We start from the raw sequence: 13,947 nt of genomic DNA, 5'->3' as shown, positions 1-13,947 counted from the left end.
TAACATTGTTGAAACACTTGGATCAATCTCTTGGAGAAGGAATAGCAAGGAAATTCTACCTCTTTTGTCGTCTTCTTGCAGCTGTGGAACTTAAGTCTGTTAACCTTGCACTTGTCAAGAACAGCTGAAAACAAAATGTAAACAGCTAATCTTTTTTATTTCAGTACAGTCTGAGGTCAAGTTAAAGCTAACTCGGGAAGTATCCAGTCAAAGTACTGGAAATTTAGATAAATCTGTTTAAATATAAGGAAGAGTTCTAGAATGGGCTGTTTCATGAAATAAAAGTAATTTATTTAACTTACAAAGGGATAACTAAACAGTGACATTTACCCTTCCTTCTTTTCATACTTCTCCTACTTCACAAGCTGCAATTTAAAATCACCTTTGGAGAAAGGTGCTTTTTATTCTAGTATATCTTACAATACAGCACAGACATCAAAATTTCATTGGAAGAATAAGACAGTTTGTTAACATTTAAATACACAGACATCCATTCCAGTCCTTGAAGAACATATTTTTTGTTTACAACAGAAAAATACATCTGACAACAGTAGCTAGTTTATATTACAAGCAAACAATATTGAACTCTGCATAGTTTATACAATATACTCTGGTAATAACTTAATTACCAGTTTTATCCACTATTTACTAGCTGGCCACATAAAGCCTGACATTCATCTGAAATGTGGCATTATATGTTCCATTGGTATTCTCTTAACAGCTTCATTTAATGAAGTATTTTCTGGACAAATGATTTTCAAAACTCAAAGCTGACTAAAATGCTGGATGTCTTCACTACAAACATTTAGTGCTTACAATACATTCCTAAAGTAAAGGCAGGTGTCCAATAGAAAACATACCTCAGAAAGAAAGGAAAATACTGTGCAAATTAAACCCCATCGCATTTAAAAATGTATTGATGTGCAAGTTACAGTATCAACTGTGCAATAATACTAACTGGGAAAAGAATCTCAGCATAAAATAATACATCTCTCACAGTACATCCTTGATTGCACATGTTCCACGGCGTTTGCATCCATTACACTTCCTGCAGAAATCAAATACACTGAGTACCCTTAATTAAAACTAAACTATTTTACAATGAGAAGTTGTATACATGCTTCATTTAGCGGGAAAAACTGGAATAAAAGTAATCAGAATCACGTCAGAAATGCTTACTGACTTGTAGAGCCACAGTGCTTGTGAAGTGACTGACAACTGTCAGGATCTTTACAACACTCACAAAATGCAGCTTGTGGGTTACTGAGCAATAACCCCCCCATGACCAACAATACTGGGTTGAATTCCTTGCTTTTACAATCCAGTACATGCATTTCCTCCCCAGTGATCCTTATGGGCATAGTCAAAATATACCTGCTGTGAAAGTGTTGGTTTTCTCCCCATAACATTTAATGCTGCAGTAACTGATTTGAAAGGAAACACAATGTTTCTTTCCACAGTGCATATCACTGTGTTTTTAGCTACTCATAGGGACATTATAGAAACCAGGATTAGCTCACAGAACGCTACAGAATGTCAAAAATGCCTGAAGGTACATTGAAAGCATTGGGAAGGACCCTCATTTTCAGTGTGCCATCTGCTCCACAGGAGAAGATACGATTGCCTTGCACAGTCTCAATCTGCGTGACACCAGCACCAATATTTCTGAAAAGGGATTGCTTAGCATGTTCATTTTTAAATGAATGAATTAAATTGTAGCCGGTCAGTCTCCACACCTGTATCAAAAGAATGACAAAAGAAGATAAATTATAAAGGATTTGTATTATCCCCCCAATGTTTCAGATTCCTGTCTGTTTTGAACTCTATTGAGAAAGATAAAGGATATTTTTGTTGCCTCATTGCAACAATTACTACAAGTCCAAGAGTATTGAGAGGCTGCTGATGCAGTGTAAGGCTGCCTTACTGTGGACCAGCTGGGTATTGGGCAGGGTGAAGCTTCCCTATGTTACCTGATCAGAGTCCTCCTCCCAGCTGCCCCCCAGGAAAGCTGCAGAGATGGAAAGGTTGCATTTTCATTTAAGATGACTTAAGGAAATGCTTTCCTGCTAAGGAATGCTGCAGAGAGTAAGCCGCACAGTTAATAAGTGTGCAGAGTGGTAGGAAGCACAGCTGCCAGTTCTGTCCTAAGTAGCAGGAGCCTCAGCAAGGCCAGGCCATGAAGGCCCCTTTAAAGCAGTCATCCAGAAAAGGAAAGAAACTGTATTCACCTTATATTTGCCATATTGTATTTCCTTCCCTTAGTATTCAGGTAAAATGGTCCTTACAACAGGGACTGTATTTCTGTGGTGGTTTGTATTTTTTTTGGTGTGTGTTTGTTTGTTTTGTTCATTTGTTTTCATGTTGGTGTTTATTTCTTGCTACTCTGACCTCTCAGTAGCTGTCTGGGGCTACAGCATCAGGAGAAAAAATAGAATTTGGTGATATAGAAACTTTACACAATGTTGAAGTTGCTGAGCGCCCCCTGTGCTACAAAGAAATGTCCAACAGCAAAGCCAGAATATTTTTAAGTGAGTGAAAAACAAAGGTAAGATTTCAGAACTGTGCACTTTGCTTTATCCACTTAAAATTAGTCTTGCAACCTTAAGAAGACTATCCTTTAGAGGGGGAAAAAAACCTACTTGCTTCAGTAGGTTTTCAATGCCTACCAGTACATTTCAGTTTACAGCATAAATGTAAAGCAGGCTATACATCAAGTGTAGGTTTGGGGTTTTGAGGACTGTTTTTGTTTTGTTACTGCATTTCTCTGGCTATTTCCATAAGACCAATACACTGCTTCAGCCAAACACCCTCCTCCAGAAGCCAGCTCCTCCATGCCTTACCTTCATGTTGCCTTCAGCCGAGCCCGTGACAAAATAGTCCTCGGAAGGATCCAGGGCAAGGGCCTTAACAGCTGACTCATGTGCTTGGAAGGTGAAAAGGATTTGCCTCTGTCTGATGTCAAAGATGCAGATATATCCCTTCCTACCTCCAGAAATGAGCAGTTGATGCTTGGGTGCATACTGAAGTACTGTGGCACCGTGGTCATGACAAGTGAAGGCTGAGGAAGAAGGATGTCAGAATTTAATAGATTTGAAACTGTAAGTAGCTCTCAATCTTTAAATGACTTTCTTCTGTAACTTGCTACCTGAATATTTTCTAACTTTGCAGACACATTCCTTCATATGGGTAATGTCTTATCAGCTGACAGCTTAGTGATCTCATAAGAAATATCTAGGTCTAATGCACAAGAAAGCACGCTCTGCAGTCTAAGTTACTTTAGAATACAGGGTCATACCTGAATTTAAAATTTGAGAAAATACAAAATTCACTATATGAAGTTCAGATAAATTCCTGTTTTAGAAAAAGTATAGCTGATCTTGAGCAACCTGGCCTAGTGAAAGGTGTCCCTGCCCAAGGCAAAGGGAGTAGAAAGAGGTGATTTTTAAGGTCGCTTCCAACCCAAACCATTCTATCATGCTCTTTCTTCATACTTTTCCATATGGAGCAGATTAACATCATGGTAGAGAACATGCAGAACCAGGTGCATGTATTAATGTGCAACACAAACTTAGATCTGCTCCCCAGGATAAGCTTTTCCCCTTGCCCCAAATGCACACACAAGCTGTATTTCCTTAGTCAGTAAGAAGCAGAGGTTTAATTTCACCAGAGTACTTACCATGTATAAGACTGTTACTAGATGAAACCAAGGTGTCCCAGAGGCACACATTTCTGAGGGAGGAAAAAACCAAAATCATTATGGCCTATTGCCAGGTGACTCATGGGGCGCCATGACTTCAAAAGTGCTCATATTTTATGTCAGTCTAGAAGGCAGAATTGAACACTCTGCAGTCATTGAAGAGCATTTGCAAAGAACTAAGAGTTTTAATTATTTTCTTTGCTCTTTTATGCTTCTTAGTGGAACTATACCTTCTACCCTTAAAATGTGCACTGATCAAAGGTTGTATCAAATAATTATAGAAATTATTCTTTTGAGAGAAAAAGAATTATCTTGCTTTGCTGAACAGATTTCTACCTCCAGCAACAGCATCATGTCAAAGTAGTTGCATTGGGAATACAACCTGAAAAAACTGGTCAATTATTGACCGCTCCTCACACAAACAAGACTTGGAAACAAGCAATTGAAGAAATTATATTCAAAGAAATTATCTGGCAAGTTCAAGCTGTAACAAAACTTAGAAAATGAGCCTTAAAATGTCAGCCACGCTAATGCCCAAGAGCTTAACATGTTAAGGGTGATGAAAAAGTAGTTTTGAAATTCTTCATTGTTTCTTTAAACACACCTGTTATCATTGGATTGTCCCGATGTAGCAACTAGACTTGAGGAGGTTATAAATGCAAAGTCACTTGTGGTTTTACTGTGGCACTGCCAACTCTATGAAAAACAAAACAAACAGAAAAGTGCAATCTTACCAGTTGTTATTTGCATCAAAAGTTAACTACTGACAGTCTGATGTCAGTGATAACAAAACACAGAGTCTTTGAAACAGAGCTTAAGAACTTAGTTTGAAACTGAGAATGGATCAATGGATTAAAATCCAGTATAAAATGAAAGGATATTACAATAAGTGACAAAGAAAAAATCTGCAGTATAGTGTATTACAACAGCCTGAGTTTTAAATTAGCATGGTCTTCATGTTAAGAAGCTGTAAAATGTATTGAAGAGTGTATTTTTACTAAGTTTTGGGGTTATAAAGTCATTAGTTGTGGCTCTGATTATTAATTTAAACATGGGCAATGTTGAAAGAGTATTTCTAATTACACTGTAGCTTATGGTTATGGTGCAATTTGTTTTGCAAAGATGTATCATTGAAACTCTGCAGTTTTGATGAAGTGTGCCAATTAAAAAGCAGCAAAATCAAATATGTCTCATTTAAGTTCTATGCTCTGGGCCTGTCTCAGGTTTCAAAGACTTTGCTTTTCTCTACAATAATAATAACAATTAAAAAAATCTGTTTACTTACCAGGTAGGGCTTAGGATTTGAGGTGGTTTGGTTTACTTGCCAAATACTTAGAAAACCTTCACCATCAGCAACACCACACTGTAAGGAATAAACTGCATTTATTAGCATGACATGTTGGTTACTGGATACTTCATGATAGTAAACTGCTGACTTCAGGGAAAAACCCCCCTGAACCACCAAAGCTTTGCCTGCAAATTGAGTATCAATAACAATGATTGTCAAGATAAAAAAGAAAACCTAATTTAGAAGCAAAGTGAGTTCAGTGCTGATTGTTTAATGATTATTTAATGATTGATGCTCTCCTGCATACCCAATTCTTTTCTGGAGATGGAGAAAGCATGGAAGCTTATCTTTCAAATCCTAATGTTAGATGCTAAAGCAAACAAAGGCATCTTTACTCCATGACTCTACCTGAAAATGCTTTAAAAAAGTCAGATGCATGATAGCATGCCATAAAAGCATGGTAAGAACAATTTTGGAAAGATTGTAGTCTTGAATGGTAAAATGAGTGAGCTATATTTATTAACCAAAATGAACAACATTTAATATTGTATATTCTATGCAGCATGTTCTGTAAGTATTTTACAAAATAATTTTAGAAATATTTAGAAATACTTTTTATATTTTCTCTTTTCAGTTGGGTTTCACAAGTCCTGCCTGAATGACCTTCATGTGAAGCACAGCAACAAGTACACCTTCATTTCTGACTTAAGATTGATTCCTACATAATGGTAAGACTGCAATATCTCAAAGCACAATCAAAACACATTTTTAGACTAAATTTAAATGACATTCTATGCCACCTGAAAATAGATTTGCTGTGAGATACTTTATATTTCCAGCTATTTCACCTTTGCTGTTTTATAGCTATGTACAGTTGTGCCCAAACACCTTTAATTCACTTTTTATAGTTTTTAACTATAATGAAGTGAAATATTTAGTGAGTAAAAATGCAGACAAGACCTGTTAAAATAATAGAATGGTCAACATGAAAAACTGAAGAGGTGGGTATTCCTCCCAATTTCTTTCTCTACTCTTCTTTCTGCATTTCATATCCCTCATAGAGTCACTTCTGGCCAAAGCATGTCTTTTTGTACTCTTTCTGCTCTCCACTCTAGTGGAGTACACTCACAGCCTTCAACTCATGGGCTGAATTATCCCTGTCTTCCAGGTTCTTCTAGGTATTGCATTCTGTGAAAACTTTATCTTGCCCAGAATGCAAAGTGGGAGGCACTTCTTGAAGACCTATACTAATTGACAGCTGGGCTTGACAATCTTGGGGGTCTTTTCCAGCCTTAATGATTCTATTATTGATACAACTGTGCATCTATAAAATAAGGAATCTCTGTAGTTTTTAAAAAGTATTTAATTTAAAAAGGTCACCACATGGGAACACAGATTTCTGAAGAGGGAGAACAAATAGTGTGAAAATGTGGCAAATAGAATATGGGATAGCAGTGTGGAGCTGAGAGAAGAGAAGGCAGAATAAGGGTCAGGGTTTATTACAAAGCTCCCACATGCAGCCAAAATGCACAGTACAACATCATTGTTCTAGGGCATCCTAAGAGTTCAGCATGGCAGCAGTAAAACTGCTTTAGAGGCCACAGCACAACCAAATGTTTCCTTATGAATAAAAACTCCAACCCCCCTGAGAACCCTACATGTTGTACTTACCTTATTTCCCTGGGCATTGAAATACATCCTTGTCACCCTGGCATTCCCAGCCTGCTGGAAGCACACCAGCTGCTGTGGCCTTGTCCACTCAAACATTCGGACACTTCCATCTTGTGCTCCTGTAAGATCTAAGATTAAAAGATGATAATTAATAGTACAGTATTTTGTAGAAAATTAAAAATTCCATACTAATGATTCACTTACAGTACTGATGGACGGGATGTGAAGCCATTCTCTTGACGTTATTCAGATTTCTTTTAATCAGCTTTATATGAAACAAAGAAAAATTAAAATAATATTGAAAAATACAAACACACATTCAATTTTGTTTATACTATTACCCCCTAGTTAAAAAAAATAATCTGTTAAGCTAACATTATTTGAATTGTCCTACATCAAAATTCCCATAAGAAAGAAAACTGTTGGTGGTTTTTCACAGACAGGATGGGACTGCTGGGATATGTTTCTTGAGCTTTATTGCAGCACCAGTCTCATTACGTGGCTGAGACAATTGGAAGATGGCAACAGCTCACATCTTGCCAGCAGCAGCCAAAGATTTCTTTGTTACAGAGCATTTTAAAAACGTTCTAGCCAATATCATATTGCTAAAGCTCACAGACAATTGTTCTAGCCAATCTCTAAAAGCACATGTACACCTGCTTCACACAATGCTTGCTTGTATGCTTTCTATTAACAATACACAATACTTCATTATTAAGCTTAAAGCCTTCTACTATCTTGCTAAGCATATTATTCTGCAGTCTTAAGGTCTATCTTGGCCAAGGCTAATACTCAAATTATTGTTTCATATCTTTGCTTGCTGTACTATTGTAACTCTTCAACTTTCAGACTTTGCAGCTAGCTCTAATTTCTCTCTCTTTCTGTTTCTAAGGCCTGCTTTCCCAGCTTTCTAAAAGTCTTCTTACCTTTACTATTTCCCACAATAAGCCACGCAGACTGACCCATTATTTTCTCTATCACAATAATTCTGTGCCACAGTATATGAGAAAATGATTAGTTTGGCCTTCTTTGTGGCCAGGTCTTGGTTGCTGTTGGCTTTTTATGTCAATACTGGATTGACAGTTTGATGACTAATGCACACTAGGTCTCTCAAGTAAATAACAGATGATAAACACCTGCTCTCCTGAGCTGCACACACAGAAGTACTCACCACACCAGCTCCAGTGCTGGTTTGCCCCGTGCCTAGCCAGGGCATGGATGGAGATGGCTGGATCTGACTCACTCCAAATGATGGCGCACTGGAGGGAGCCAGTGTTGTGGTAGAACCACGGAAGTCAACGTCATCTGAACTGTAAAAGAACAGTTCTGCTTTAAACAAAAACTTCTTTGCTCCTAATATTTACCTTTATATAAATATTTACCTTTATATATTTTTTTAAAAATTATTTTAGAGCCTAATGGCAGTGGCTAGAGGAAGTGACAATAATGAGACTATAAATTGGTAATTCCTGCACTTACGCAGTACAAATTCTTTCCATGAGCCCCAAATCTATCTATGTTTAATCTCAAGAGATGATCCCAGTATAAGAATCTAAGCTTCCCTGAGAAGAATATTGTTGGGCTGTCCCTGACCTGTGTGTGCAGGGAGCTGGTACAGAGGAGTGCTTGCTGCAGCTGATGCATTCACAGCTCTCAGCACAGGAATGGAGGGGACAGAACAGGCAGCATCAGCTACCCCAGCTGCCTCCCACCCTGCACTGATGCAAGGGAACTGCAGGGTGTCCAAGGTAGTACTTCCTTCATTATCTTATGCACCACATGGGATTTCACTTCACTGTGCAGTGCATGCATTCCTAAAGACTGTAATTATTCTCTTGCCTTCCCTCACTTGCAAAGCAATCTGAAACCTACTGAAGAAGAGTAATTAATGTTTTTGTATGCTCCATTTGTGCTTACACAGGTACAATAGACACAGCCTCACAGAAAATCAATATTCTTATTAATATAACCACAAAGAAACAATCCTACCTTTTAGACTCTCTGTCATATTCTTCCCCAATCCATATAAATGACTGAGCAGCCAGTAGAGCTGAAATATCAAGTTCTTGAACATCATGTGTAGATGCCAAAACAATTTCATTGTTGTTTGCCTATGCAGCACAAATACAAAATTTATACTAACTATAATTAAGATCTTTTATTACATTTCTTGTAGTATTTGAGGCTTACCTTGTTAACTGCAAATGCCATTATCATATCTGATTCTTTGTGAATTATTTTTGCTTTTCCTCCAGGGTATCCGAGATCTGCTTCAACCTACAAAACATTTATAAAAAACTTCAATTAGTGTGAAAATCCATTTTTTAGTGATACATTCAGAGTGCAAAAAACTATACAAAACTCATGCAAGAAAAGTTCAGTGGCCTTAGCATTGTTTCAGTAGCTCAACTTTAGACTTCTCATACTCTTTGGTGTTCTAGTAGCCAAAAGTGATATTTGAGTGTAAGAAACACAAAGTTGTGTGTGCAACACTATTTACAAGGTGTTCACTCATCCCAATTATCAGGACATCCGAAGTTAGTTCATGGATTAAAAGCCTGTCACACAGACTACACAGAACACACAGCTTCTGTTAGTCACATTAGAAAAGAAAAGCCAGTTCCACAGAACTTTTAAGAATGTGCTAGAGGTTTGGGAGAAGGGATACTACCTTGTTTTTGTGATCTTCTGCTACGCAGTTTTGTTTGACCTGCTCCACACGATCTTCTACAGACTACATAACATCACACAGTCACAAACACAAAACACATGCACAAACAAATATAAAAAAAGAATGAAACATTCCAAACTAGATTTTAAAGGCCACTCTGTCAGTAAATGATGACAAATGTATTTTTAACTTCTTATAAAAGGCACAGAAACTAAGACAAGAATCTAAACAAACTCACTTAAAATGTAATGCCTCCTAAATGAACACAAAATGTATGATATAGTAAATAAATGGAGGAGTAGTACACACACAAACTCCATACTTACAGGAATTCTAAAAGATAGTAAATAATATACTTATTTCCCATGCTATTTATGTGTTGGCTTAAATTTTCAGTTAGAACATAGCAGTCATAACCAGTACAATTTGTAAAGCCCCATATTATATATTACTATATAATATTACCTTTATATGTATATATTACTCATGCATATATACATATACACAAATGAATAGCACATTTAAATTTCTTTTTCAGTATGACACACCAAAAAAAGAAAGAATTTTTAAATTTCTTTGCTTATTACTGTTATTGCAAATGTTCTGTTTATTAAGATAGTATCCAAAACGTAACGGTGAGATATGTCTTGTTTAAAAATATTTGGTTCAGTTGATATCCCAATCAACAACACGGCAGTCATGTTGATTTTGAAAAAAATCCAAACATTGTTAAAGAAGAGAAACTGAAATATCAATGAAAAATGAGAAGAAAAATTAAATACTGAGTAGACTGAGGAACAGTTATAATTGAGATTTGTTTTTTAAAAAAAGTTACATCCTTGGTTTACCTCACTCTGCTTTCTTTTCTTTGTGAATATATATCTTATGAAAGTCTCCTGAAGAAGTTCTTGCTTCACAAGAAAATGCCAGAGCCTTTTTGCTGGAAGAGCTGAGTAATCCTTTGATCTGGATAAAACAGAAGAAAGAAAGAAACATGGAGTATCCTGAGTTGGAGGGAGGGAGCCTGTTCCAGTGCCCAACCATCTCCTGGGTGAAGAAGCTTTATCTAATTACACACCTAAGGATCCACTGACACAGCTTCAGGCCATTCATTCCCTTGTGTCCTGTCCCTGTCACCAGGGATCAGAGATCAGTGCCTGCCCTTTCTCTTCCCCTCACAAGGAAGCTGTACCTGCAGTGGGGTCTGCCCTCAATCTCCTCCAGGCTGAACAGACCAAGTGCCCTCAGCTGCTCCTCACAGGGCTTCACCACCAGACCCCTCACCACCTTCACTGCCCTCCTTTGGATGCTCTCTAATAGTTTTATATTCTTATTGTATTGTGGCACCCAAAATTGCCCCCAGCACTGTTTTGACTCAGTTGTAGTTTAATATATTGAGAAAAGCAAGCTATTTTTGAGTTGAAAACACAGTTCACTATTTGCATTTCCAGACACCTCCAGGCATGACACTGTCTAAACACAAGAGGATTAGCCTTAAAAGGACCTTAGTACAACTGTCTTCCTCCTCCCCCAGACATCTGCATGTATTATATAACTCTTCTGTTGCTGGGATAGAGTGAGAGACAACAGCTACTGAAAGAATAGTAAAACAGGTTGAATAGGGTGTTCCTAGCAGCAGCCATTGCTCTCAATTCCTACAACCTCTGCTCTTTCCCCATTTTCCTTGTTGCAGCTGTGAGAGGTGCAGCAGAGGAAGTAAAGGCTGCTGCAGGAGACAGGCAGCTGCATAAGAATGAACAAATTGATGTGGGTAAATGGTTTCTGTAAAACATTGGCTACTAGACTTAAGAGCCAGACAATCTTCATTTGGCTGTTTAACATGAGGAGGAAATGCTCTTTAGAATTTCTGTGATCAAAGAATGTGTTTTTTCTAGGCAACAAATACTTACTTGAATGGTGTGTTCTCAGGTTCAATCATTGCTTTATTGCGGAGAATAGCTGGTCCTGCCCCTACACCCAGCTCACTGGGGTAAGTATTGATGTAGTTTGGAGGTGGGCCTTCAAACTGGTCCATTCTATCTTGAAGAATCTGTTCCCAGTGTTCTAAATTTTTTATTACAGCAATGCCCAATGGAGATGTTACAGGCAGATCTAAACAGAAATATTAATGAAGTAAGGCTCAGAGAAAAAAAATTAAGCTACAGTGGGTATAAAACCCCCATAATAACAAAACTATCCAAAAAAAAGCTTGAAAGGAAATGTACATGTTGGCAATTGTAATATTTAAGGTATTTAATTATTTGAATTTTAAAGTTAGAATTAAAACATGAAGTATGACAGAAAGCCATATACACAGAAAAATTAAATGTAGAGCAGGATTTAGCATACCGGTGAATTCCAGACCAGCAATGGGAAAGAAGTTCTTAATGTTGTGCAGAACTAATTTTACCATTGTCAGATGTAGAAGAGCCCAGCTGTATAAAAAGAATAGATTTGGTCATGTTAAAAAAACACTGAGTTATCTACAGAGTCCTTTTCTTCTTCAAGCAAATACACAGGTTAGAAAAACACTGTGGAAAGGTTGTATTTAACCTGCACCTCGTTGAAAAGCTGCATGCTTGAATCAGCAGTCTAAACCATTATTCTAGAGGTGGCATTGTGGTACATTATGTTGAGTCTTCAAAATGAAAATGAGTGTTTCTCAGTTGTTTTCCCCTCCTCAAAAAAACTGCAAACCACACAACTTTAACTTCCTAATCCCTTTTTTCTGGCAAGTAAATGGGGAACTGTTATTATGATGAGAGTTTCTAATTTTTGTAATCCCATTGCCATAGACAAGTCTGCCCACAGTACTAAAATTCTTCAATTAAATTGGATGGTGTAGAAGATATGTATTTTTTAAAAATTTGGAAACAAAGGTAAGCATTTGACAGAATTATTCTAAAATGGTAACAATTTCTGCTGACCTGTAAGAATTGGCATCTGTGTGCTCCTGGATCTGCACATCAGAGAGGAAAGCATCATCCTCTTCCTCATCACTGTGAATGCTTTCATCAGAATCATATATAACACCACTGTCTGATAAAGGGAGAAAGGGCTGCAATGCAAAGCAAAAGTCTGTATAAAAACAATATTCTTATCTCCTCTCTGACTTCACTTATGACTTCCATAGAGTTTAAATGAAAGCAACTTAACCTTTAAGTCAATGTCCCTAGAAATGCAATTAATTAGCAAGGGGGGAAAGTGTTAATCACTATTACTGACAAGAGTCATGTTTTGAAAGTGAAGTAATAGACTTGTAGGCTCTTTATCCTTTATTATCAGGATAATATTCTGCATCTTACTACTAAGAGTGCTTAAAATTTTCACTTTATTTTTGTCCTTTAAAACTTAATGGAATTTTCACCTACCTTTGCCATAAAATAGTCCCACATGCTGAGTTCTGGAGGAATAAACTTTTCTTTGTAAGAGGGTCTTTCTGCAGGTACAGGTGGTGGTACATTGCTGTCTTTTACTGGTCTGCCTGGCACCAGCATTCTCATGTTGAACCGACGGCGGTGTTTATCCATTTCTTCTGATGGGAGAGGAGGTGCTAAATTCAGGTAATTAAAAAAGCTGGTATTAGTATTGCATCTTTAAAATGTCTGTATTTTGTAACTGAAGCAACTAACACCACTGTTATTGGTACTAATTTCTACTGAATTAGAATCAAAGCCAGTCTAAATAAAGTAAGTGTAATCATAAAAAAGTTTCATTATGACAAATTCAATAACTGTGGCATTTAGACATTGGATATATTTTGAAAAATACATTTTACATGTACATACTGGATTAAGTTCTTAGGAGATGTAGCTTTTAAAAAGTCTTTAAGTTGAAAAATTTCTCAAGAAAGAAAGAAATAAACTCAGAAAATTTGTTGAGAAATAAAGTAATATGTAAAGTATCACTTAACAGTATGCTGCACAATTAGCAGTTACTCAAATATAAACCAAAGAATTCTTAGGATAGCAAAGAAAATATTTGAATAGAAGGACAAGCTTTTTGACAATTAAAGGTTATGATTTAAAATGCCTTAATAGTAACCAAAATATTAATGAGGAATTTGTTTTTTAAAGTGTTATTGGCCGGGCAACATTGAAGACTGCACTTACTTTATTACAAGGGAGCTAGGTATTTAAAAACTATTGTGTTTGTCCAAAAAAGCCACTACTAGCACTCATCTACACTGCAAGTCCTTACAAACCTTCATTACCATCCTCTGAAACATCAGAAGCTGTAGCAGCTTGAAGGTTAAAGGAAAACAGAATACATCTCAAATGAACACAACTTACAGAAGTTATTAATGCTATTATCTTATGAAAATAATTGCCCTAAATGAGTTTAAGTTTTGCATGAATGACAAATACCTGTTGTGCATACTTGTAATGATACAACGCCTTATTACTGTTTGGTTTTATATTCTAGAGAGAGAATGTCTAATTTCTGGATAAATTTCAAGCCTATTGGTGATTTGAAAGTCTGTGTGATGTGATTTTCAGTATTGCTGAAGTTTATAACAAATTATTGTATCTGTCTTCAGAGTCTGAATTCAATCTCCACTTTTGCTTTTCCTCATACAGCATATTAACACTTCCTCATATTTGAAAAACCCTGGGTTTA

The 13,947-nt window shown here is 36.8% G+C and overlaps 1 protein-coding gene across 2 annotated transcripts in view; it reads right to left on the bottom strand.

Annotated features, from left to right (window-relative positions):
* Positions 1–269: 269 nt before the first annotated feature.
* The window catches only part of DMXL2 (Dmx like 2), a 47,635-nt gene continuing 33,957 nt past the window's right edge, over positions 270–13,947 (bottom strand). Inside the window, exons 29-44 of one of the 2 annotated variants that reach the window (XM_071441505.1) lie at positions 12,699–12,880; positions 12,255–12,385; positions 11,677–11,762; positions 11,238–11,439; positions 10,176–10,293; positions 9,328–9,390; positions 8,847–8,933; positions 8,646–8,767; positions 7,828–7,966; positions 6,861–6,921; positions 6,657–6,784; positions 4,983–5,060; positions 4,302–4,393; positions 3,677–3,729; positions 2,841–3,058; positions 270–1,736 (exon numbers count right to left, since the gene is read on the bottom strand). In XM_071441505.1, the coding sequence (XP_071297606.1) occupies positions 1,527–1,736; positions 2,841–3,058; positions 3,677–3,729; positions 4,302–4,393; positions 4,983–5,060; positions 6,657–6,784; positions 6,861–6,921; positions 7,828–7,966; positions 8,646–8,767; positions 8,847–8,933; positions 9,328–9,390; positions 10,176–10,293; positions 11,238–11,439; positions 11,677–11,762; positions 12,255–12,385; positions 12,699–12,880 (1,970 nt within the window). In that variant the 3' untranslated portion in view covers positions 270–1,526. The remainder of the gene's footprint in view (positions 1,737–2,840; positions 3,059–3,676; positions 3,730–4,301; positions 4,394–4,982; positions 5,061–6,656; positions 6,785–6,860; positions 6,922–7,827; positions 7,967–8,645; positions 8,768–8,846; positions 8,934–9,327; positions 9,391–10,175; positions 10,294–11,237; positions 11,440–11,676; positions 11,763–12,254; positions 12,386–12,698; positions 12,881–13,947) is intronic. The other variant, XM_071441507.1, reaches the window with a different exon arrangement.

This window comes from Agelaius tricolor, unplaced genomic scaffold, assembly GCF_023055355.1.
Source record: "Agelaius tricolor isolate 1412-34295 unplaced genomic scaffold, bAgeTri1.0.p SCAF_16, whole genome shotgun sequence".
Lineage (NCBI taxonomy): Eukaryota > Metazoa > Chordata > Aves > Passeriformes > Icteridae > Agelaius > Agelaius tricolor.
The sequence above is the reverse complement of the archived record's forward strand: the minus strand, read 5'-3'. Positions and strand labels throughout refer to the sequence as shown.